Consider the following 27,949-nt stretch of genomic DNA (forward strand, 5'->3'; position numbering starts at 1 on the left):
CCAGCAAGACTCCCTAATCGGGAGATAAGCGACCGTCAGGTCTCATACACAAACTTCAGAAGGCAATGGTAGTCAATCAGGAGGGAATATGGGAAATGGGAGAGATACATGTTGATGACATGCCTTTAGAGATACTGTGTACTGCTTTGCGTGATTCTAGGGCAGAATCTGTAGGAGCAGTGTCCAAAAATGTGTTTTGCAAGAATCGGCCTTGCGGTGGCGCTAGAAGAGGGGAGGTTGTGGTTTGGCAATCAAGGCGTGTGTGTGCAAAGTTTGTCATGGATAGTGGCAACAGTGGCGGAGATAGGAGTAGGGCAAAAGTGTGACATGTGACTGACAGACAGACTGACTGACAGCCGGTGGAGGTTTTGATAGTAACTGCGACCTGACAGTCGCAAACTTGCAATAATATAATATAACAATATAAACGACTGATACTGATTCCAAGACAAACTTTATTTTCTTTTTATGAATCGCAAATACATGCAAAAGTTTTGCATGTATTTAATAGTAAGCATAAAATCTGAGGTGGAAAAATAAAAGTAGCACTTAATTTGTCATGTCCTGGAAATGACGTGTCAGCGTCTGGGGGTGTTAAAGTCTCTCGCATGATGAATCGGGTGCATCTCGGCTATTTCAGGAGATGCACACATGCACACACGCGCGCGCGGCCGTGCGCACACATACACACGTACAAACAGATGTTATATGAGAATAGCATCTACCTCAGATTTGTTCCTTTTGGTGATTGGTGTACGTAAGGGGTCTTCAACGTTTTCAGGCCAAGGAGAGAGAGATAAAGCAGGGATCCCCTATACATATTGTATAAATGTGTGATGCAGATATTCATCGATTTTATACAGTAGATAGATTCATAGACTTGTTTGACAGCACTGTAATCAGTCTATGTTGGATTGCTGTTAATGTGTATTTTCAGACATGTAACCACTTAAATCGTCGATATTTTGTAAACTTGACCTTTCACTCTGTACTTGGTCTGCTCTTCTTTACCTCTAGTCTACACCAAACCTATTTGGTTAAAGTTAAGCCGCAGGTTAATTTTCTTTAGTCAATGTTAATCCCATACCATTTCCATATTAGATGTGCCTAATGGCTGTCAGGCTTGTACATTTGCATTCTATGGCACGGCTGATGGGCACTCGGGGCCACGGTCAAGATGATCTCACAGCAGAACGTAGATAATTAGAGTTGACCCCAATAAAAACAACAATGACATATTGGGCAGAGAAGCTGACCAACAGACAGACAGACACCGATGGTCAGATGGATTGGGAGAGAAGAGGTACACACATATCGTCACTAATATTATTAGTACTGGTATTGTTGCTAACTGCCTTTTTTGTGCTTTGTACGAGTGGTGGAAAAAGTACCAAATTTGGTACTTTTTGGTACCAAAAAGTGCCAAATTATTTTAAACCAAATTAAACCACATGCCCTGATGATCATAGAAATTGAGAGACACACAGGCAGATGGACAGACTGAGAAATTGACTTACAGGCAGGATTGTTTGGAGGTTTTGACACCTGTATAATGTAACTTTCTTTATTCTATTTACGGATCAATCAAACAAAGAACAGTTATGCTTAATTCATGGTAGCTCTCAAACCACTTGCACATTTGTCTCTCTCTCTCCACCAGCCCACCCCCACACCTCAAGCTGTAACCAAATGTCCAACAGCATGCACACTCGCACGGCTTCCACTGTGGACACGTGCATCATATTTATCTGTCGGCGCACCATTAGGGAACTTCAAGCTGATGGCTAGGCAGCAGAGCAGATATCTGGCAAATGTCCAGGCTTGGCGCAGTTGCCGGTGCTCAGTCCTAAGGCATGTACCGTGCACTATACCTGGTGAGAGGAGGTAGTCTTTTCAACTTAGTGTTGACAGGCTGAAAATGGGTTTTATTTCGAAGACGCAATGTTGGCACAGGTCTCTCTTGTCAGGTTGTCTCCGTGGTCTCAGCGGTAGGCCTGTCACAATGATCACAGTCAGCCTAATCGCAATTATTTTAGATAATCGCAATTATTTCGGGATAATCGTCATAGTAGTTTCCATGTTTAAAAATGTTCAGCCATTTTCCCCAAATAGCAGAAATAGCAGATCTACAAGCTTACAGCGCGTCATGAGGTGATGTGTTGTAAGCTTGTAGATCAGCTATTTCAGCTATTCTCTTTTTTTTTTGGAAGATATAAAATTATTAAATGACAGTAATTTCTTTGTATATTTAAGTTATTGGACAATGGTAATCTGCCTAGTGCAAAAAAAAATGTTTCAATGTTCAACGCCAAAGACACAATTAAATCGTTAATCGCAATTATCTGTGTGACGATTAATCGTCAACTTAAATTTGTAATCGTGACAGCCCTAAGGGTGCGGTGGTTCTGAATTCACTGCTAGGGTACAGCTAGCGTCAGGCACTGCAGTTACTGTGGGAGCCACTCGTGTTAACAAGTAACCAACTTGCTTCGACGTAAAGCTGGCATTGAAATTGTTCAACAAAAGAGCTGTACTGTATGCTTTCATTTCTGCTGCTGTGAAAGCCCTGTGCCTTTGTTTGACTCGAATATCTCCTTTCTCTCATTTGCATGCGCACAGCAAAATCCTGACTGTTAATTTAACTAATTTCAGAGTTAAATCAAACAGTATGATGTTCTGTCTTTCTCTCGGTTTCTCTTTCTCTCTCTCGGTTTCTCTCTCTCTCACCACAATGTCATTAAACCTCCTATCGGGTCATGAAAACATGACTGAAATCCTCTCTTTTGTTTTTCTCTACCTGCATGTTCGGCTCGTTACTCAACCCTCCTCCGTCTGTCTCCGCCCTCCACTCTTCTGGCCATGTAGCGATGACAGGCGGAGGGCCTATGAAAGCAGACCCCGCGGGTCATCTCAAAGTTTGCAGAAGGAGATAAAGCCCCCCCTCCACCCCTGCCCCCACCCGGGGGGGCTGCTGTGAGGAGGCGGGTCAGTGCTCTGTGGCAACAGAGAGGCTTGAGAAAGATGAATCGCCTGGTCTGTAAAAGGTTGGGGGACGACACACAAGGGAAGAGCTATTTGTCTCTTACGCTCCACTGGGCACGCCGGCAGCTAAATGGTACCCCCCCCCCCCCCCCCCCCCACACCCTGTTTTCTTTTTTGTCTCCCAACGGCATCATGTATGATTTATGGCCGTCATTAATTGCCATTACGTGAAGCTGAACGGAGGTCATTCGCTTTTTGCCCCGATCGCCCTAGCTTCTCCAATCTCATCTTGGATTGACACCTAACTCCACTACCAGGGCCTGGCTCTTAGGCCAGGGAGAGAAGGCACCGTGGTGATCTCAGATCTTGGATTCTAAGACAAGGGTCTTCAACAGGGGGTCCGGGACCCATAGGGGGTCCTCAGAGTTACTACAGGTGGTCCTCCAAATCTTTTAGCCAGATTCTTAACCAGATTCTGAGAACTTTAGCCGAAAATAGCCGATCTACAAGCTCACAACGCCTCGCGTGTGAGCTTGTAGATCGGCTATTTTTGGCAAAGAGGTTTGTTGTAGTGGGGAGAAGTATTGACAGTTCAAGTGGTTAAATATTTGAGAACACAAATTGACATGAATCCAAAATACACTGATGATTGTGCTGTCAAACGATGAAACGATTTGGAATCTATGGCAAGGTTGTGGGGGTCCCTGCTTCATCTCTCTCACAACTAAGGGGTCCTTGGCCTGAAAACGTTGAAGACCCCTGGTCTTAGAGGACCAATCACAGTTGACCCCCTCCACTTAGGCTCACTGTCATTGGCCTGTCACTCTGCCAGTCAGACTGTCCAGTGGTGTCCTTTTTTAAGTGGATGAATTGGGGTCGACCGTGTCTCTGCTGTCCTGCCCCGGATGGCACACCGCAGCTGTCTGGATAGGTAAACAAATATCAGCCACGGCTAACGGTATTCGCTATTGACTTTGTCAACCCGGCTCATTTGCACGTTAATGGCCGGTGGTGCTGTTCGGCCCAGCATGGTAATGCGAGGCTCATTTCGCAGGGAAATTAATTAGGTGTCACTGTGTGGAGAAGGGAAGCCAAAACGAGTCTTCCAGTGGGATGGTCCGCTGGAAGCTCTCGAGTTTTTTTTTACAGCACACACAGGGAGTGATTTCATAACTTGTGCTCCGTAGGGATGGGACGATACGCGATATTATCGTTTATCACGATAAAAAACAATAATCGTATCGTGGAGATTTAATTTATCGTGATATCGTCCTCCGTCATGCACTGGGATCAATTCACCTTTTATTTGCCGAGCTGCATATCCAGTACCACTTGAACCCTCTATAGTTGGTAAAAGGTACTTATATTATATATGTACTCGATACAGTCTTTTTTGGCAATGGCAAACGTTCCGCCCCAGGATAATGGATTTTGATTATCGCGATAATATCGTAAATCGCAATTTCTTTTGTGACAATAATCGTGATATGACATTTTCATATCGTCCCATCCCTAGTGCTCTGTTATCTGGCTATAGAAGGGTGTGTAAACTTTGTAATCTGTCTTAAGTGTCTCAGCCAGCTAAACACATCCCACACACCTCGACTTAGTCAAATATTTGAAAAGTGCAAGGAAGCCAGAGCAGCCCCGAGCCGAGCACAGATAGACACAGTTGGGCCGTTAAAACAAACATTGGTGTTTACGTTACATACTGTACCTTTTACTTATATAACTAGTATATACACACACAGTGGCGTGGATGATTAGTTGTGTTAGTTGAAAGGAGAGAGATGTCTTTGGTGATTTTTCATGAGTGATGGCAGATCTCCCTGGAGATGTTGGCTGTGTTTGGTGGTCTGGAGATGAATGACCCTCAGAACTCATCTGGAGAACAAGTCAGATTGAGCTGTTTTCCAGCGTTCCTCTCCCTCTCTGTCTCACTCTATCACACGCACGCACACACACGCACGCGCAAGCACACGCACCACGCACCAATCGCACCATGCATGCCTTCAAAGCTGACCTCAAACTGTAGAGATACCAGATGCTAGATGCTTCATGTATGGATACCCTTTTCACTTTTCTTAGTGTCTTAGGCCTAATTCTGATTTGAATAAAGCCTTAAAGACCTAAGTCCGATTTGAAAATTACCCACTGTTTTTCTGGAAAATGTATTACTTGGCCTCTGTAGCAGTTCAACACTATTTGATAGCTCACACCTTTGGCTTTCATAGAAATAAATCTGAAAAACATTTTTTTTTTATCTAAAATTACTGTACTACATACTGTACATACTGTACTGTAATACACAAAAATGTGTTCCCGGCCTGAGGGGGTAATACACTTTAATGTGTACCCGTCCAGAATGGGTAAACCCTCCGCGCCAAGACTTTGTCTTATGTAACAGAAGCTGGTCTGTGAAATACCCACTAGATTTGTTGCATGAGCCCCGGCATTTTAAAAGCCCATAAACCTTTGAGCAAAAAGAGCAGTAACTCACAAGGAAGGCCTAAGTTTCTCGACTGTGTGGGACTCTGGAGTGCACTCGGCCATGTGAAGAGTCAACATTCTGTGCTGCGGAAGGTACAGGGTTTGTTATTGACCTTGCTCGCGTAAATATTTTCGTGTCATATTTTGACTTTGGTCTGTGCCATGTTTGTACATTGTCATTTCAGAAATGCTATTAATAGGTTTAAGGCCCATTCCCACTGGGCCAGATAACAGATAAAAACATCTCTTTCTCCAGATATTTTTCCATTCAAAGTGGATGGTAGATACAGATAAAGAAAATATTTGCCACAGATAAAAGTATTTGTGGCAAATATCTGTGGTAGATATTTTTTTTATCTGTATCTACCATCCACTTTGAATGGAAAAATATCTGGAGAAAGAGATTTTTTTATCTGTTATCTGGCCCGGTGGGAATGGGCCTTTATTCTGAGAATTCTGAAATGAAGACTTTGATAAAGTGTGTTGTCTGTTTAGCGTGTCAGAATAGCCCGAAATTGATTGCGACCGTAGGGAGCAGTTAGTATCAACACCTCTGCCTCATGTCAGTGAGTCAGTCAGTTAGTCAGTCACGCCTCATGTCACGCTTTTATGCCCGTACATGGAGATCCCTGGTGTCATCAATATTAAGCCCATATCTGGGAATGCCCATATATGGACATATTGTGTCAGTCTCATGTTGTCTATGACGTCAGACAGACATCTATGATGTCAGTCATCTCCATATTTGGGAAGATATGGCCACATTTTGTCCAACTTAAACAACCAACCAGGTCTGTGCATTTGACCTCGCCCTTAGGGCGTCTTACTAGTTAAAGGTTAGGTTATGAAGTTATGAAGAAATGATAATTGCACAATGGTTCTATATATAGGTTTTGTTCAAGGACACATCTATGGAAAATTAAGATAATCGCTTCAATCTGTCTCTCTCCTCTGTGGAGTGGGGATTAGAAGACGGCAATAAACCGTTTACACACAGTTAAATGTTAACGTACCGTAAATTAACACAGTGGAATGGATTTGACTGTGTGTGTGTGTGTGTGTGTGTGTGTGTGTGTGTGTGTGTGTGTGTGTGTGTGTGCGTGTGCGTGTGTGTGTGCGCGACGCGTGTATGTGTGGGAGATCCCTCTTGTCCTCCTAAGGTCATAGCCTGCTAATGAATAGATTATGACATCACTTAAACTCAGAGGTGTGCGAGAGTGCATGCGTGCATAGACTGACTTTGCCAGTGGCCGGGTTAGTTTTGTTTCGAGTTGCGTGTGCAACTAACCATCTTTAAAGGACAACTTTGTTTTTTTACAACAAGGGTTCATATTTTAGATTGTAATTAGAGAAAAGAAAAAAGTGAGGGTTAAAATGTTTTCATTTGCTTCGTTCTGTTGTTTTATCGCATTACCATGCTAAAATGTGGGGGCATGCGTACGCATGGGGGCATGTGTACAAGTGGCTAAATATGTATTTTTTTACACAATAAGCCAGCCTGTGTAAATTACATATTTAGCAACTTGTACGCATGCGCCAACCACTGAAATAAGAATCTCTAAAACAATAGAAAGAAGTAAATTAAATAATTTTAATGCTCATCTTTTATATTCTTTAATTACAATCTAAAATATGAACCCTTGTTGTAAAAAAACAAAGTTGTCCTTTAATGAAGCTCTGTTTTTTTGTGGGGGAAATAGCAGTATCTGACTCTGTGTCATCACCGTGACAAACGAATAAGCGGTCTATTGTGAAATTCGTTTTGGGAGAAAAACAACAATGGAATCTCTGAAATGTGAAATATATGTTAGTATTTTCCAGCCAAGGGCTTTAAGTCAGCTTACCCACTCACTACCCTTTAAAAATAAAAATGTATTATAATCCTCTGCTTTGAATGCAATCTGTTGCCACGTATGGGGAACGGACAAAGTATTTGTTTTGGCATTGCTGCATACACCTCACATTAAACATAACATAACATTGTGCATGAACTTACTCATGGATCACTGACGACCAACGTTGGGAACCACTGTTATAGGGGACTGTTATATGGGGATAAGGGCTGTTAATGCTGTGCACTATAACGGTAACTATATTAGCTATATCATTCACCATTGGGTTTTGTTTATAGTTGGTGTGAACTCTTCCATCCACTTGACTTGTAATGTAATGTAAATGTAATTATATTTTATGTGGGACTGTTATATGGGGATAAGGGCTGTTAATGCTGTGCACTATAACGGTAACTATATTAGCTATATCATTCACCATTGGGTTTTGTTTATAGTTGGTGTGAACTCTTCCATCCACTTGACTTGTAATGTAATGTAAATGTAATTATATTTTATGTAAGTAAGTGAGAATCATCGCGTGTGCGTGCGTGCATGCGCGTGTGGGTTGTTGGTGGAAGATATTTAGGCTTGGGATGTTGGCAGGATTGGTAAAACATGTCAACATCTATAGAGGGTATGCTCATGCATAAAGTGAATGGCAAATCGAGTGGCAAAGTGAGTTTAACGTTGTTTGACATCGTTTAATGCAATCAAATGGGGAGTGACACGCAGCAAAGGTTGTTGGGAACGGGATTCGACCCCGCAACGCACTAGGCTTTTAGGGTGCCCAACCAGACGACCACCACGCTGGTGGCCCTGGCCATAACATTTTATTTTTAAAGGTTAGCGGGTAAGCTGACTTAAAGCCCTTGCCTGGAAAATACTAACATATTTAATTATTTATTTCAGAGATTCTATTGTTTTCTTTTTTTAAAGATTATTATTTTTTGCTGGGCCCTGAAATTCCATTGTTGTTAGCCATTTGAAAATAGACGATCTGCAAGCTTGTAGATCGTCTATTTTCAAAAGCTACTGTATTTACGGTATACATTTGAAAACTTGTAAAGCGGGACATTCTGCATAGTGAGTACTTTCTACTTTTGGTACTTTTAAAGATTTGTTTTTTTGGGGGTTTTATGCCTATTGATAGGACAGTAGACTGACAGGAAACGGGGGGAGAGATGGGGAGAGACATGCGGCAAAGGTTGTCCGGATCGGGAATCGAACCAGCGACTCCGCCAGGCATCCATGCCTATGTGGCAATGCCTAAGTGGTATACGCCTGGACCAGTAGGCCAGTGGGTGATTTTGTATTTGAATTCCGGGCTTTTACTTGTAACTAGGGATGGTCCGATCAGGTTTTTTGGAACCGATCAGCGAGCACCGATCACAAAAGTTTGATCACCCGATACCGATCAATCACCGATCCGATAAGTTATTATTTATATTTTCTAAATGTTAATGTTTTAACTTTAATTCAATCATTCACTCATGAATTCATTTATATATTTGCCTTATAGTTATTTACCAGCATTACTATGAATTTATTATCATAGCAGTAACTAATTATTCCTTCAGCACTGTGGAAATCAATACCCCAAAATGGCCTCAAGTGGGCATACTGAACGACTGGTTGATCGGATGCACCGATCCGATCCGATCGGTGAATGTACCTTTTGATCTAAACCACTGATTATCGCCGATCACGCTTTGATCGGCCCGATCCGATCCATTGCCGATTGATCGGTAACATCTCTACTTGTAACGCAATTATTTCTACATTGTACTATTGATACTTTCTTCCACCGCTGCTGCCATCACAACTAATAACTGACCTTGTTGTTTTGCAAGGAAAAGTACCGCGCGCCGGTTGTTGCACCCGACCGCAACCAGCGAGCGGGCTTTGTCATCCGACCGGATGCCTTTTCTAATTTCCAAACCCTGAGCACTGTGTCGCACAACTAATTACAACTACACAGCCGCTTTGGGCGCTCAAACCCACTCCATTATTCTCACTCTCTCGATGGGCGGAAATGAAAAACAGCCCCGGCTTTCACATCAATCAGGGAAATTGATGGTATATCGAGCAGTGTAGCTCCTGGTTTTAATTTCTCGAACACTCAAATAGGTTTTAATGGCTTTGTCATGTTTTATGTATGAAATAACTGCACTGACGGGAACCGCCGGAGAAACGAGGAGAAAGATCACGGTTGGTTGCAATATTTTCTGTCTGTCACCCGTCTGTCATCTACTGTACCTGCAGCCATCACACATGGCACGCAGTCTTAGTATAGTAATAAACACTTTTACTATGCACAGTCTATTATTAAAGCCCTTTTTGTGTGGTTTTGTTCTTACAGTATTGTGAGTATACAGGCATTAAAACAAATAAAAGATCCCCACACACACACACACACATACACACACACACACACACACACTTGTATTACATACAGTATAAACACATCCCATACAAACAATATCAACAAATGTGCTCACCACACATTGTCAAATACAGTCATTGTTGTGCGGTGTCCAGTCCTCATTCTATGTGGTGACACACTTCGCAACGCTCTACACAGCGACACACACTTCGCAGCGCTCTACACAGCGACTCGCTTGCTCGCCGGTGTCTCACGTGGCTCAAGGTCACCTGAGACGGCGCGCCTCCGTCGCCATCACCGAAAACAAGCGCTCCTTTACAAGAACCTAACTGTACCGGGGTGGTTTTAGGATTCACGCACTCAGAGTCAGAACATGGCTTCTAGAGCGAATTACCTCCTTATTTGTTTTCTTCTTTCTTCAGTACCATTTACATTTCAACTGGCCATAATTACTCCTGCACTATATATTAATTAAATTGTTTTTACAATTTCCCAGGCCCATCGCCCCCCTCCCCCCAACACAAAACCTTGGAATTTGCCTATACCTGCCATCATTGCGTCAAACTTAGCAACTTGATGCATTGTTTGCATTGTCTGTACAGCAGCTGGCTTAAAAGAGTGAGCAGCTGTGTACCTTTAAGTCGCACCGATTGGTTTTTAACACATTTGATGCCATTATTAAATGCATTCAACTTACCTGTGTGTGTGTGTTGTGCTCGCGAACATCGGCGTGCGTGACGGGCGCACATGTGATCTTTTCTTTAGCGTGGTGAAGTTTAGAGAATCCGACGCTGCATTCAGTCAATAACGTGCCTCCATGTTTACATGCAGTCTCTGTGGGCCGTTGTAACATGGAGGAGAATGGAGCACTGTGCACGTGATCTGAATCAGGAAATGCTTGCGGCCGGATCGGCCACTAAGCTTTATGGGAAATGTAGTGTTTTTGCTCACCTGGCCCCAAAACAGCACCTGTTTACCTGGTAACCATTGGCAACCAGGTATGACGTTTCCCAGACGTCTTAAGGATTTTTTGGCAATCTATGTGTTCATTAATTTGTTTACCTGTGTGTCTGTGTCACATGTTTTTGTATGGCATCTTTAAACATTGAGTTGCAATGTGCATGTGGTGATGAGTTTTGCTTTGGGTCTTTCTGCTCCTAAACGGTGGAGCGTTCTCGTGTTTAGCCACGGTGAGCTTAATCTAATTCCTCAGCGGGTTGCTCTGAATGTCATCACAACTTCACACACAACTGGTTTCTAATGCCATTAACCAATGTATTCATGATTGGATTTCTGTGGCATATAGCTCCATTATGAAATCAATTCCCTTTTGAATCACACCACATACTCCAAATTGCTTTTAATATCTGGAACCCTTACATGATTTTAATGCAGGGGTCTTCAACGTTTTCAGGCCAAGGGCCCCTTAGTTGAGAGAGAGAGATGAAGCACAACCTGCTTCATAGAATCCATATACTTTCATCGTTTGACAGCGAGATCATTAGTGTATTTTGGATTCATGTGCATTTGTGTTTTCAGTTATTTAACCACTTGAGCCTATTTTCGGCTATTTTCTGCAAAGAGGTTTGGTGTAGAGGGGGAAAAAAGAGCAGAGTGAAAGGTCAAGTTTATTAAGTATTGATGGTTCAAGTGGTTAAATATCTGATAACACAAATTGGCATGATTCCAAAATACACTGATGGTTGTGCTGTCAAACGATGAAACTATATGGAATCTAGGGGTCCGTGCTTCATCTCTCTCTCAGCTAAGGGGTCCTTGGCCTGAAAACATTGAAGACCCCTGTTATAGCGATTTCTATTTTTCTGTGAATTCATAATGGATCATTCTCCTCCTTAAATGTCTATTTGAGGAGGAGGAGGCGACCGAGTGTGAAATGTAGTAGCTTGGGTTAACGCAACAGGCTAGTGATCTCACTCCGCTTTTGTCTGTGATGTGAACCCGTCTGAAGAACGGCCAGGGGGGGGAAATGCAACAGTCTCACTTTCTATGAGAGAACAGAGCCAGGGCGAGAGAGAGAAAGTGAGAGAGAGAGAGAGAGCGAGAAAGAGAGATCCTTTCCTCTCAGCCCCCCGAAACCTCTCTCTGTCTGGGTGTTGGACACAGTTGGGCAACTTGAGGTGCACATACGCATACGCTTATGTTGTCACGCACGCACGGTCGCACGCACGCACGCACACACGCCTGCACGCACGTACGCACGCACGCACGCACGCACGCACACACGCACACACGCACACAAAATGCACACTCCTCTCTCCATTCAGAAAGTTAGCGGTTTGTTTTTCACAGACAGGAATGCTTTGCAGCTCGCTGCACCCCTTACCACTCCATTACCCTCCACACACACACACACACACACACACACACACACACACACACACACACACACACACGCACCCACCCTTCCCACGCTGTGATCGGCTAGTCAGTGTTTACAGACGGATAGTAAGGTCTCTCTTTCTCGCTCCATCCCTCCTCCCTCTCTCTCTCTCTCTCCTTGCTTTATGATTTTTACCATGCTGAGAAGTGGTATCCCTCGTTCACCTCTGCAATAATCATCTGGCCATGCTGTGTTGGTGGTGAGTATCCCCTTGCGTATTCCACTTTGGCAGTGGTCTTTGTATGCGAGTGCAGTGCATGTGTGTCCCGTGGACAGTTTTATTTATTTTTTTGTATTTGGGAGTAATTTTCTTATTATTTGGCTTCTCTCTCTCTTTCTTTCACCTCTCATGTGCTGTTCCTGAGTCAGTTCCCTACTTTTTCTGTCTGTCTGTCTGAGTGATTGTCTGTCTATCTATTGCTTTTCTAACCAATCAAAGCAATAGACAGACAGACAGAGAGACATTCTGTCTCTCAGCCATTTCTGTCTAGCTGTCTGTCCATCTTTCCAACTGTACCCATTACCTGCTTGCCTGCCTGCTCCCCTCTGCCTCCCCTCTCCATCTCTCTCTCTAATCATTGTCATCCCTCCCCTAATGAACCACATATCGATCTGTCTGTTTCAGTCTCTCTTGTCTGTCAGCAGAGGTACTGTATGTCAATGGACATGTCTTGTCAGTGTGCCAGTAGGTGTTTTGGGGTTGTGTGCGTGTGCGTACGCGTGCGCGTGTGTGTTGATTAACATCTGCCTGGTGGGAGGGGGTCTATTGTGTGGTGGCTCTGCCTTTGTTCTCAGGCATGTGTGCAGGAACGGGCTGAAGGGAGAGACTAGGAAATAAAGGAAAGACCGGACTAGAGGAGAGACAGAGAAAGGAGATGTGGAGAGAATTTGATGGAGAGGAGAGGAGAGGAGAGGAGGGAGGGAAAAGAGAATGAGAGAGAAGAAGTGAGAAAAGACGTCAATAGAAGAGTTGAAGCGGAGAGAGGCAGGTTGAAGGAGAGAGGCATAGGTGGAATTGAAAAGAGGATGGTGGAGAAAAGTGCACTAGAAAAGAGAGATTTATGGGTAGGGCTCTCACAATTACATAATCGTCTAATCACAATTATTTGAGGTAATCGCAATTATTTTGCATAATCGTCATAATCGTTTCCATGTTGAGAAATGTTAATATAGTTTCAAACACTTTCAAAAAGTAGTGGAAATAGCCGATCTAGCTCACAATGCGTCGTATAAATATGTCAGTAATTTCTTTGTATATTGAGGTTATGTGTCATATCTGCCAGGTGCAACTTCAAAGCCTACACGCCAAACAGAAATGTAAATGTCAACGACAATTTAACTGTTAATTGCAATTATTTGAGTGACAGTTAATCGCCATGTAAAATGACATAATCGTGACAGCCCTAGAGGAGGTGAAGAGGACTGAAGGGTGGAGGCAGGAGAGCGGAGGAGGAGAGGAGAGAGGTAGATGAGATGAACTGAGGAGAGACAGAGGAGAGGATTGAAGGACAATGAGACAGCAGCAGAAGGGAGGAGATTGAAGGAGTAGATTTGGTCTGACTCTGAAGTGCTCTCAGAATGAGTCTACTGACCCCAGCTGTTAAGTACTCTGTATTTCTTTTTGCCCCACTGGTGCAGTGGTTCTCAACCTGTCGGGATCCCCAGATGATTAAATGTGCAATGTTGTTTTCCTCACTCAACAGTTAACAAACCAACATAAAGTATGAGTGTATAGAGGGTATCTGCACATTTCTAAAGTGACAATTTAAGGACTTTTTAATACCTATAAAACAACAAATTAAACATTGGTCAAATTGTCAAATATTAGAGGCAGAATTTGTGGAAATAGCAGATCTACATGCTCACAACGACTCACGTTGCGAGGCGTTGTAAGCAAGCATGTAGATCTGCTATTTCCATAATAGAACCGTATTATACAAAATGTAATGCCTCAACTCTTAGTGCTTGTCAGAGTGAAAAGGTTGAGAACCACTGAACTAGTGGTGGAGAGGGAAGGCAACATCTGTCTGTATGTCCAGCTCTTTGGTCCCTACTAGTAACAACATGTCTCAAATTTTCTGCGCACCTTCCACGCTCCCAGGAGGATGAACCGCTTCTGGTGACCCCTCTTGGACCCATCTCAGACCAAAATATCCACTTCAAGTGGTTATGGCTGTGAGCGATACAGAGTGGAGAGGTTAGACACAGTGTAGAAGGATGTGATTAATTGTGTGGCGAAAGGGCACGTGTGTCATTCAAGAGGTTAGTCTTAACCGCTGTCCACTTAACCACACCGTTTCACGAGTCAAGGCAATTCTGTGCCTTAACAGATTACAGCGGAAGTTAGGGTTCTAAAGTTTACAGTTTACAGTTTAGGCATTTAGCAGACGCTTTTAATCCAAAGCGACTTACAATAAACAGGTAATACACATCACCATAAGCAAGATAATATGTCAGTACATTAACAACAATATAACAATATAACAAATGAATAGGAATATCAATCTAGAAAAAAACAATAAGGTAGGGACCACGCACCTAATCAGTAAAAAAAACTTCTTAAACCTAAGAAATGCTATCTAGCTTCATGTATGGTCATTGAGGGAAGGGGGAGTGTTACAGTAGTGCTATGGGTTTAGGTAGAGTCTGAAGAGGTGAGTCTTCAGTCCACGGCGGTTCTAGCACAGAAGTACTGAATGCTCTTCAGCAATGATGTATTAGAGACAACATGGAAAGTGTTGTGATAGCAGGTCGCAGATAACGCCAAAGCGATGCTCACGGCCAGAAACGAGGAGGGCAAGTGGCTGGCTATTCTTGCTGAATAACCGTTATGGCAGTTTATAATTTGCTGTCGCGCGGCCTGCTTGACTTTATTCGCGTATGTGTTTGAGGTCTTTTCTTATCTCTGTTGGCATTTGCCCTTAGCTGGAGAATGCATGTGTGGAGGGAATGGTAATTATTCTGCCCACTGTCCTGTCCAGTGCTGCTGAGAGAGATTCTGTGCAGGGTAATGTGGAAATGTAGGAATGAGAGAGAGAGAGGGAGAGAGAATTTACAGCAAAAATGTGAAAATAAAACAAATCAAAAATCCAGTGCTGGATGAGAGTGGGAATTCAGCGCAGCATTAGTTCATGTAGACACGGACAGGCAGAAAGTTACACGCTATCCCTGACCACCCCCCCCCCCCCCCCCCCCCCCCCTCATTCATTCGCTAACGAGTTAATTATACTCCCACAAATGCGGTCTGTTCATTCTCATTCGCTAACAAGCTAACTCACCGTCGCCCTCTTACCCACAGTGCATCTCAGGTGGTTTCATTTAAGCAGTCCTCTAGTCCAGGGGGGTCCTCAGAGTTACTACAGGGGGTCCTTCAAAATCTTTGTGTGATAGAAACTTTTTTTTTTCTCCTTTTTTAGATTAACCACTTGAACCCTAACGTCCATATCCTGAGAACTTTAGCCAAAAATAGCAGATCTACAAGCTCACAACGGCTCGTGCTGCGAGGCGTTGTGAGCTTGTAGATCGAATTTTTTCGGCAAAGAGGTTTGGTGTAGAGGGGAAAAAAGAGTAGACAAAGTACATGGTGAAAGGTCAAGTTTATTAGGTATTGACAGTTCAAGTGGTTAAATATCTGATAACACAAATTGACATGAATCCAAAACACACTGATGATTGTGCTGTCAAACAATGAAACTATATGGAATCTGAGGGTCCCTGCTTCATCTCTCTCAACTAAGGGGTCCTTGGCCTGAAAACGTTGAAGACCCCTGGTCTAAATGAAGGTGTGGTAGAGCAAATAGAGTAACAGAGAGGGACAGAAGAGAGAGGCGGTGTAACAAGGCAGGTAGGAATAGCGAGGGGGAGAAGGGATCCTGGTGGGACAGATAGGAAGAGAGTCAGACAGGGGGGTGGTGCAGCTGCGTGCCTATTTAAGATTCTCTGTCTCCACCTCCTCTCGCCGGGGCCAAGGCGGTATCATTAGCCTTGGCAAATAACCCGCGCAGCCATTGTGGCGGGGCCATGGCACGTTAGTGTGTCCTTTTTAACTGTGGCTCAACTCAGTCCATTCACTTGGAAAAAGAGAGCGGCCATTGGCAGATAGTTGGCAGGCGGCACAGAGAGACCATTCACCCCCCCCCCCCTTCCCGGGTGGGGGTGTGGGTATAGGAAGGAGCTGAGAATACCACCGCCTCGGAAATGTCCCTCGCGCTACATTTCTGATGGCGAGCCTCCTGTACGGCCTCCTAAGTGTTCAATGCTGCTCACAAACCGTGAGGTGCTCCACGCACACAACTAGGGCTGTCACAATTATTACATAATCGTCTAATCGTGATTTTTGGACGTAATCATGATTATTTTTCATAAACGTCATAATCGTTTCCATGTTGAAAATTTTTCATATTTAAATAAAAGGTCAAAAATATTGGAAATAGCAGATCTACAAGCTCACAATGCGTCGCATCGCGATGCGTTGTGAGCTTGTACAGTAGATCGGCTATTTCCACTAGCAATGTTCTTTTTTAAGTGGGGTGGGGGGGGGGGGGGGGGTTGAAGTCATGCATTAATGATATCTGGCCAGTGTCCAGGTCTTCTGCAGGGGAGAGGACGCGGGACAATAGACTGATGTACGAGGTCAGACGCTGTGTTTGTGATGCAGACGACGAGAGACAAATAAAAGTGATTCTCGATGGAGAAATAATTACACATAATTACCCCCCGCCGCTCCCCTGTCATCTGTCACCTGGGTAAAGACAGTTGGCCTGGATTTTAACGGGAGGCTCCTTCATTCTCCTGCAAAGACTCTTTGCTTCTTTTGTTTGGTCACACAGGAGGTCTTTTTCCGGGGGGCAACATAACAGAAATCGTATTACAAAATGAGTTTAAAGTTTAATTACTTTGAGGCCTTTCACAAATTGTGTTTTTTTGTTGTTGATATTTTTGGGTCTTTTTCTGCCTTTATTGATATTTTTACAGTAGGCTGACAGGAAACAGGGAGAGAGATGGGGGGGGGGGGGGGGGGGGTTGACATGCACCAAAGGTCGTCAGGATTGAGACTAGAACCTGCAACGCTGCAAGGGCTGGATTACCAGCCTAGGTGCCTGGACCACTAGTTGTGTTTTTAATGGCAAGTGTGCAGACTCAAAGTCAGTGGTTCAATATGAAAGCCGATGTAGTCTGAGGAGGCAATAAAGTGGTGTTTGAAATACGGCGATGAAATTTACCAATGTAATATAATTACATTTTCACTGTTTTCATCTGCAGGCATCGCTTTGCTACAAACAGAATTTTGCCAAGCAAAAATAAATGGTAATAAATATGTCAAAGTTACTCAAGTGGAGGTGAAGAGGTAACACTGCTGTTAGACCGCCACCCACCCTAACTCCTCTGTGCCATTGATTCACTTATCCGTCTATTGATCTACTGTCAGGACAAAGTGAATGAGGCACAAAGGGAGCCAAACAGGGCCACTGTTTATACCCAATGTCATCACTGCACAGGGCAGCTAAGGTTTGTTTTCATCACAACACCACAGCAGAATAGAGCAAGGCCATTCCGCCTGTAATAAACTTCAAAGTGAGATGGAGAGGTAGGTACCGTATACTAGCTTCAAGTTCAATTTGTTGGGGGGGGGGGCTCGCTGCGCGGCAGCTGTGAGCTTGTATATCTGCTGTTTTTCAATAGTTAAAGCACAGAATAATGCGTGATGCGTTCCCAGTCCCTCCCCCTATGAAGAACACTCATGGGGGGCCCGCACGCCCCGCAGTGAACCCTTGTACCCAGGGCCCAGAATTTGGCGCGACACCCCTGTTTCCCCTCCTGCAAATTGAACCACGGTAGCGTCTATATAAGGGCACAGGCCTTAACGGGTTGGAAAGGACGTGTGTTTAGGTTTGAGAGTAAGCAGTGGCCTGGCTGTTATTGCAGGGCCAGGTTAAGGATTGACCGGGCTTATTGGATGCTCTGTTAAAGCTGACACGGTGATGGTTTACAGGCCTCTCGCTAACTGGATGCATGGTGAGAACCCAGTTATTCCCAGACGCTTTTTCTTGGCCTCCAATAACAACAACGGTAGCTGATAGGCTCCGCTTCAGGCCATGTTCAGACGACAACGCTCTGTAGAGAAAACGCTGTTGCCTTTTGCTTTTTATCCAGTCTTACTCTGTTCCGTTTTCAACCCCCGAAAAAGCAGTTGTCGTCTGAACAATATCTGACTTTTCATTTTGCGGAATTCTCGTTGCAACGTCGCCGTGTAAACGTGGCCTCAGTTACGCGTAACCACATGAACCCTAGGGTCCCGATTCTGCGGTGAACATTTGGCGGCAATAGCAGATCTACAAGTTCTACAAGCTTATAGATTAAGCTATTTTCTGCGATTTGGTGTTGAGGGAAAACAAGGAGGTCTTGTATGTATAGGCCCCTGCGGGACTCTGGTACCGGTATTTAGGATTTAAGTGGTTAAATAAGAGTTCTTCCTTTCAATCATCAATGATTCATCATCTCAACAAAAAACTTTTACAGCATTTTATTAATACCCACCAGTGGTGTAAAGTAACTGGGTACAGGTTTGAGGTATTTGTACTTGAGTATTTTTAATCTCCAATACTTTTACTTTTACTCAACTATATCTCAGATCCACATATTGTACTTTAACTTTAGTTACTTGTTACACAATAGATATATATTGTGATCTTATGGAACATACTGTACTTAACCACTTTAGCCCTATTGTATGCCTTAGCTATTTGAAAATAGCCGACCTACAAGCTCACAATGCGTCGTGGTGCGTTGTGAGCTTATAGATCTGCTATTTTCAAACATTTTGTACTTTTACTTTTGGTACTTTAAGTATTATTTTGATGCCAACACTACTTTTACTCAAGTACATTTTGAATTCTGGACTTTTAACTTGTACAGAGTATTTCTACATTGCAGTATCGATACTTTTACTTAAACAAAACATTTGAGTACTTTTTTTCCACCACTGACACCCACCCACCAAGCTGGACTTTAGAGCGAACACTGTGAAGGCGATGATCATTCTAAAATACGACCTTTATTTAGAAGGGTTATAAACACCTCTTGCAGGTTTGCCGTAAGCCGGTAATAACTCATGATAAACCCTTCACCCCTCCTCTAAATAGAATGCAGCCTGTGCCGCCTGAGATAAGCGAGATTTGAAATGATTGGCTGAAGTTCTTGCATCTGAACCAAATTTAATATCTTGTGTTTATTCCCCTCAGCAACTGATCAGCTGTTTTGCATTCATGGGGCTTAGCTGATGTGCAGAGCTATGCAGGATTGGACCCAAGTATACTCGCGTGAATTAACGGAACTTATTGGATGTTATTATCGTGCATTTATTTCCAAAGTTAAATCATTACATCATAAACCGAATGTGAAAATAAAGGTCCCAAAAGATTTCTGCTGCACAGTGCACACACAGGCCTACATTTTAGGCATTTACTGTAAGCTCTCGGTGTATGTGTGCCTTTGTGCTGGTGGATGACCCTAACGGCCTAACCCCTGCACCAGGGGTCTTCAACAGGGGGTCCGGGACCCCTAGGGTGTCCTCAGAGTTACTACAGGGGGTCCTCCAAATCTTTGTGTGATAGGAAAAAAAAATCTTTTTTATATTAACCACTTGAACCCCGGTGTCCATATTCTGAGAACTTTAGCCAAAGATCGGCTATTTTCTGTGAAGAGCTTTGCTGTAGAGGGGGAAAAGAGCAGACTAAGTACAGAGTGAAAGGTCAAGTTTTATAAGTATTGACGTTTCAACAAGTGGTTAAATATCTGAAAACACCAATTGACTTGAATCTAAAATACACTGATGATTGTGCTGTCAAACAATGAAACAATATGGAATCTATGAAAAGGTTGTGGGGGTTCCTGCTTCATCTCTCTCTCAGCTAAGGGGTCCTTGGCCTGAAAACGCCCTAACCCCTACACACACGCACACACGCACGCACGCACGCACGCACGCACGCACGCACTCACTCACTCACTCACTCACTCACTCACTCACTCACTCACTCACTCACTCACTCACTCACTCACTCACTCACTCACTCACTCACTGGCTCTGTCTCAAACTTAATCGCTTGTTCTCTCTCTCTCTCTTCGATGGCTTGGGGATCAAGGTCGGGGTCAGGGTGGTTCTTCATCGTTGAGCCTGGCTGAAAGCAAGTTCACTAGTTCACTAGAGTCTACTCTAGGCCACTGTTTAAACCCTTAACTCTATACAGTATACCAGGGGTCTTCAACGTTTTCAGGCCAAGGACCCCTTAGTTGAGAGAGAGACGAAGCAGGGACCCCCACAACCTTCTCATAAGATTCCATATAGTTTCATTGTTTCACAGCACAATTGTCAGTGTATTTTGGATTCATGTCAATTTGTGTTTTCAGATATTTAACCACTTGAACTGACAATACTTAATAAACTTGACCTTTCACCCTGTACTTGGTCTGCTCTTTTTCCCCTCTACACCAAACCTCTTTGCCGAAAATAGCCGATCTACAAGCTCACAACGCCTCGCAGTGCGAGGCGTTGTGAGCTTGCAGATCTGCTATTTTTGGCTACAGTTCTCAGAATATGGACACTAGGGTTCAAGCTGTTAATATAAAAAGGATTGGAAGATTTGGAGGTACCCCTGTAGTAATTGACCAGGGCCCGCCAGTGGTCGATACTCCCCCCCACACACTAAATCTCTTTGATGATGAAAACAGCCGATCTACAAGATCACAATGCGTTGCAACGTGATGCGTTGTGAGCTTGTAGATCTGCTATTTTCACAGAATGTTTGCCTATTATGACATTGCCAGAAAAGGGACCGCACCAGGGCTTAACTGGTTAATCCAGCGGGGCAGGAACACTGGCTCTCTATAGTGTGGGAAACCCTGAGCTGTCCTCCACCATCCAATGCACAGCCGTCCTTAATTGCTCCCCCGTGATTGGTCCATTGTGTCAATCCACCAACCAACTACCAACTGTGCTCAGGATGATGGGGTTTGAGTTGAGATACTGTTGCACTGACTTAGCACTGACTGTTATGTACACTTTTGTTTGGCACTGCATTGTCAAGTTGTGCTTTGAGTAGTGCTATTTGTGTGTGACGTGACGTGACGTGACACTCATGAGCGTTGAATGTTTCTTGGGACACTTTATGTATATATTTTTCTTTTATTGTGACAGCTTTTTGACACTTTATGTTCATATTGTAACCTTAAACTGCTGTGCTGCCTCTGGGCAACTGATTTCCCCCCGTGGGATAATAAAGGTATCTATCTATCTATGTGGTCTTGGATCAAACCCCAGCATAGCCTGCGTACGAAGAATAAATACACAAATCTTAGCTCAGGTACACATATTTTGTTATTGTGCTACAATAGTAGACTTTCTTTTTTGACTATTTCCTGTCCTCTGGTGTTTTGTTTTTCTACCAAGTATTGACTTATTGACTGAGCGCCCACAACCAAGGTGGCTATCCGAGCAAGCACATCTGCTTTGCATCCCCAACAGATCCTTCTCAACTATTTTTCTCCCCATAGGGCTGCAGTTAGGCAGTTACGTATAGATGCGTGAATTGTAAAACAACAATGGAAAACCTTCACGGAGAAACTCTATGCATTACTACCTCTGGAGAAGAGGGCTGTAATCGCACTAGTATGAGATCAAATCCCGCCAGTTCCTCACTGTTGTCTACTCCCGCACTACAGTAGCTCTGTCTTTGGTAGTGTCAACAACATTGTTATTCACTGGTTGCAGAGAATGCAGCCAGCCATGCAAGCATTATCACCACTCTTGTTTTTGTAAACACAATAACAAAACCAATTTGGAAAAGAAATGGCAAACGGAGTGGACCGCTCGCGCTCAACAAACTGCAGCTCAAGTATTACATTAATATAGAGGAAAATCAATAACAATGATATCCCCTAAGCAACACGTATGTCTGTGTTTCTCAACGGAGCCTTATGGAGGTGGTACCACCGGGGCGCTATGAGCAATACTTTTTTTCATCCTTTTCATTAAAACACAGTTTGTGAATCCATGGCCGTTGGTGTTTATTTATGCTAGATAACGGTTGTGGACGATACAGTATGGCTGGACGGTTTTCAGTCTCAATTAAATCCCAACTTTGGCTATTTTTCATAGCTTGTCAACAAATGAAATGTATTCCTTTTCGCGACACCTAATTCTGTTCTCCCATTATATACCCCCCTACAACAACTTTGCAATTTCAAATTACCCATAGCTTGTTCATTATGGATACTTACTTGCTACTAGCTATTTACTGCTATAGACCAGTGGTTCTCAACCTGTGGGTCGGGACCCCCAGGGAGGTCCCCAAAAGATTTGGAGGGGTCCCCAGATGATTAACTCTATGTGCAACATTGTTTTCTCACTCAGCAGTAAACAAACCAACACGAAGTTTAAGTGTATAGAGGGTATATGCATGTTTCTAAAGTGACAATTTAAGGACCTTTTAATACCTCTAAGATGACAAATTAAACATTGGCCAAATTGTCAAATATTAGAGACAGAAATTGTGAAAATAGCTTCACAGCGCCTCGCAGCACGAGGCATTGTGAGCATGTAGATCTGCTATTTTTATAATGCCTCAACCTTTAGTGCTCGTCAGGGTGGGGGGTGGGGGGGGGGGTTCCCCAGTTAAAATATGATTATTTTGGGGGGTCACAGTCTCAAAAGGTTGAGAACCACTGATATAGACATCACTTTAGGGCTGCCCTGTGTCATCAGTCAGAGAGTAGACTAAAGTTCTCTCATTCAAAAGGAGTTTTGTGGAAGCATGTCTGGGACGCCTACTACTGTAGGTCTTCTGTCCTACGTCTGGATAAGGTCATGATGAAGTAGTGTGATAGGTACTACAGCTCTTGATCTGTCGTAAGAAGCATCGTTCCATGTTAGATGTTCTCGGTAGGTCCCTGATTTCACGGCAACAGTGGCATGTTGTTTCAGGTTGCAACATTATGGAAACATGTGTTGTTCCTTAGTCAGTAGCCACAAGGTTGCTCATCCATACTATCCATTATCCACGCCATTTTGACAATGTCCCAGAAAAAAAAACTATTTTAGTAGTGCATTGGAGAAAAATAGATTCAGTGGGTCTGTGTATATAAATTGCACATTAATATAAATCAAATGCGTGTGGGGGCATGTAACTAGCAACATGATGGACAAACTCCCTAGGGGGAAAAACCCTGCCTGGACCAAAGTTGCTCTTATTCTGTCTCTCAATTATGATGTTGACCTTTGACCTCTCTTCCTGGCTGCCTACTTATCACTCCTACAAAGGTTTCTGGAAAATACACAGATCCCTGGATCCAGGGTCCCTGGAACTAAATATTTTGCTGAACTAAATATCCGTGGCCAAATACATATCATTTTGGGCGTCCTTAACATGAACATGTTTGAGTACCACTGACATAGAAACATAGGTTTTTCACAAATAGAAATAGCAGATCTACTGTACAAGCTCGCAGTGCGACACTCTGTGCCGCGCTGTGAGCTTGTATATCTGTTATTTTTCAATCGTTAAAGCACAAAATGTGAGTGAATCCTTGTACCCAGGGCCCAGAATTTGATGCGACACCCCTGCACCCAGCATTGTCCCCATGCAGCGGGCATGCAGCCCCTGCACTGTGGGAGAGGTTACCAAGGCACAAAGGCAGAGCCAGCCGTGGAGCCTCTGTGCACCCACATCGCCTCATTAACCACATGAACTATAGCGTCTCTTTATGAGCATGTCATAATAGGCGAAATGTTCTGCAAAAATAGCAGCTCACAAGTCATAAACGACGAAAATAGATTGACTGCTTTCAGTGACTAGATTTGGTGTTGTGGAAAAAAATAGGAGGTGACCAAGTATAGACACTTGGAGGATGCCAGTCAACATCCATCCATCCATCCATCCATCCATCCATCCATCTTCAACCGCTTATCCGGAATCAGGTCGCGGGGGTAACAGTTCCAACTGAGACTTCCAGATTTCCTTATCCCGAGCAACTTCCTCCACTCCCTCAGGGAGTATACCGAGGCGTTCCCAAGCCAGTTTGGAGATATAGTCCTTCGAACTGGTCTTTGGTCTGCCACGGGGTCCCCTCCCAGTGGGACGTGCATCGAAGACCTTCCTAGGAATGCGCTCGGGGGGTCATCCGTACTAGATGCACGAACCACCTAAGCTGACTCCTTTCCAAGTGTAGGAGCAGCGGTTCTACTCCAAGTCTCTCTCGGTGACTGAACTTCTCACCCTATCTCTAAGGGAGATACCAGCCACACGTCTGAGGAAACCCATGTCGGCCGCTTTTTTAAGCAGCAATTCTGCCTCAGCCTCCACACTGGTGGACAAACACTCAAAATGCAGTTGTGACCTGTGAACCACAATCCTTGCTAAAATCGAAACAGAATCAACCAAAGCAAATCACATGGATGACAAATCCAGACAATGCTTATCCAACAAAATAACGCGTTATCTGTGTCCTAATATCCTTCATAAAAATTCATGAGATGGCAAAATGCCCCCCCCCCCCTCCCCCCCCACACCAAAAAACGTTGCCTCTCGCCATTGTTTCTTTTCCAAGCTGATAAGAGTCGCCGCAGGGCGATGTTTACTGTGTGGGTTTCGCACGTTGGCTCAAGTGGACAATTTCTCTGTGGAACATCGACACCTGAGTCTCAAGGACCATTACCCTCCAGTGCAATCTGTCTCTGAGAGCCTGTGAGAGACCAGCTGCTAACTGGATCCTTGACTGGCCCTCCATCTGCATGTCCAGCTCCGCCAAGATGCTTATGCAAAGAATACGAAATGTAATTAAAAAAAGAAAGCAATTTCACCAGATTATCTGGAGATGCTCCTTCGGGGTTTCATTGTTTCTTAGTTCATTAGTTCTATAACACGATAGACACAGCAGTGTTTCCCAAACATAGGGTTTTAAGCAATATGAGTTCCCAGAGGTCTTTTCTTCCGCCACTAGGTTTTAAGTAACCCATTTTTGGACCATGTATCTTTTTTATGGGTCACGAATCACGATGAGTAAATATGCAACAAGTTAAAAGTAAAAAAAAAAAAAAAAAAAAAAATGTGTTTAGGGTGGGGTTACATTTCTCCATTCTGACACTAACCCATAGGGGCTTTTAAGCTGTGACATCATTTTGTAGGCAGAGGAGAATCTGCCCCCAGAGCATTTTCTGTCCCTCGCTATTTCAAAAAACAACGACTAAAAAATAACGACTAAAGTATAATTCTAACACTTTACTTTCAACAACAAGGAGAAGAAAAATGTGTAAATAGTAAAAATAGTAAAAAGATTCACGGAAACTGGGGGCAGAAATTCTCCTCTGCCTACAAAATGATGTCATACTTAACAGCCCCTATCCTAACCCTAACCTCTATGGAAGTGTTGCCACTCCGACAATAAGAAGTCAATGTCGGAATGGAGACATCCCCCCCATAGGGTGGTAGGCACAAATTAAAATTGTATTTAAATAAGTTGTCAAAAACACATTTATGCAAAATGGTTATTATTGCAAGGGTAGCGAGTAGTGAGTCAGAGGATGAATAACATCACAAAAACCACAAAGGATTTGAAAGTTACATAAAAAGTAACATGTTTAATTGAAAAAGTTACACATTGTGACAAAAAAGGGGGAAAAAAAGAACAGATCTTATAGATAGATAGGTGGCTCATTCATGAAAACATGCAAATGTATTCGAAATATTTCTATGCATATTATATGCCAATTATGCTTGAAGATCTTTCTTTTTGAAAAAATGTGAAATCTTTGTATATTATTGTTGCCTTTCACCAAGAAACTACTGCTGAAATTATATTGATTTTAGTCTGATGGAAGGCATAATGGAGTGTCTTTAAAAAATGAGTTTGGAGGTGTGCAGGTGACATATTGACTTGCAGGGGCGTCGCACCAAATTCTGGGCCCTGGGTACCAGGATTCACTGCGGGCCCCCCATGAATGTTCTTCATAGCGGGAGGGGGTTAAACCCATTTAGACTGGGAACGCATTATTACGCATTATTTTTCACTCTAAAGTATAAGATAATTAAAGCCCCTTCCCCTTGGGGGACTGCCCATGAGTCCTACATCTCATTAGTCCTACATCTCATTAGTCTTACATCTCATTAGTCCTAATTTGGTTAGGGTTAGGTTTAGGCATAGTTTTACTGAGGTTAGGGTTAGGTTTAGGCATAGTATTTTCACCAGGTTAACATTCACCAGATTCTGACTAATGGGATGTAGGAACAATGAAATGTCGGACCAATGCCATGGCTCCCCACCTTGGGCCCTAGTAACTCAGTCCCACTTTTCTCCCCCCCTTGTGACGCCCCTGTGTGCAGGTGACATATTGACTTGGGTGGCGTGCTGTTGAAGCCACGGTGGCAGCAGCCAGGCGCTGCTAATTCCACAGCGCGCTGAACGTGAGCCGAGAGTTACTATATGCCTGAGCTGCTGCCGGTGAGAGCGGAACACATCACACCGAGCGGGGCAGGAAATCAATCAAGAGTTCCTGCAGTCATTATGCGCGTGCGCACACAGCATACGCACGCACGCACACACACACACACGCACACACACACGCACACACTGCATACAGACACATACTGTAATGTCGTTGTCGGGTGGAAACCTTGTAAGTCCAAAACCTTTGGTTTTTATTCATCATTTTAAAAGTGATTTAAGATAAGACTAGTGAAAATAGCATATCTACAAGCACACAACGCGAGGCGTTGTGTGCTTGTAGATCTGCTATTTTCACTAGTCTTGTGCGACAGTCTTGTATGGTGAAGCAAGGCTTTGCTTTAGGATAGAACGTACAAATCGAAACTTGGAGATACGAGGTTTCTGCCCGACAGTGACGATAAGCATGCAGTGACGCACACACACACACACACACACACACACACACATTATGCATGCAAACACAAATGAGCTTGCATAGACATACACACAGACACACACACACACACGTATGCACATACTGTAGATAGACCCTGTAACCCTTTCAATGTCACACTTGCATACAGTCCCTGCACGCAAGAGACAGCTTTAATTAACCAGGTTTGACAGCGAGATAGCAAGTTAATCTAGAGGGGCCACTTACTGTAGTTCTTAAAGAGTTTTCAGTTCAATTCTCAGTGCTGAACGTGAGCAATACATCGTCCCTGTTCAAGGGCATGCAGGAGCATTGGTTGGCATTCGGCCGGAACCCATGACAAGAAATCAAACTGGATCAAAAATATGTATCTTACTGTAACACTATATCAACACGAATGAGTCTCTAGTACAGCGAGTATTGCTGGTTTTCATTTGTCATTGTAGTAGCTGTCCGTATCTAGGGACTAATTTAGAGCTGGGTGAATGCAATGGTACAATAGGTAACTTGCAGTAGTTGAAGAACATAGGTTTTGATACACAAACAGGTGATTTACATTTTTGCTAAATATTTGGGTTAGTGTTTGCAGTGGCAGTGCAGTTGTTTTAAGAGGCTGTCACTTCAGTACGAGGTCCAATGTCTACAACATCAGCATTCAATATGTGTTTGATGCTGTCCCGCTGTGTGTAAAGTTGTGCCGGCAAGCACAACATTTAACACAATTAAAATTGGTCTTATTGATTGGGATGTGGGATGTTGGGAATGTAATATATTGTGTATAGGGCTGTCACGATTATGACATTTTACATGACGATTAATTGTCACTCAAATAATTGCAGTTAACGATTTAATTGTGTTTTTGTCATTGACAATTAATTGGCTTAGGCTTTGAAGTTGCACATGGCAGATATGACACATAATCTAAATATACAAAGACATGACTGACATATTTG

At 43.5% G+C, this 27,949-nt stretch overlaps 1 protein-coding gene across 1 annotated transcript in view; it reads left to right on the plus strand.

Annotated features, from left to right (window-relative positions):
- Positions 1-1,230: 1,230 nt before the first annotated feature.
- The window catches only part of LOC308280124 (semaphorin-5B-like), a gene marked incomplete at both ends in the record, with an annotated part of 139,376 nt that continues 112,657 nt past the window's right edge, over positions 1,231-27,949 (plus strand). Inside the window, 1 exon segment of the mRNA XM_080720387.1 lies at positions 1,231-1,303. Within this exon segment, the coding sequence (XP_080576513.1) occupies positions 1,231-1,303 (73 nt within the window).

This window comes from Nannobrachium achirus, assembly GCF_963921795.1.
Source record: "Nannobrachium achirus genome assembly, chromosome: 24".
Lineage (NCBI taxonomy): Eukaryota > Metazoa > Chordata > Actinopteri > Myctophiformes > Myctophidae > Nannobrachium > Nannobrachium achirus.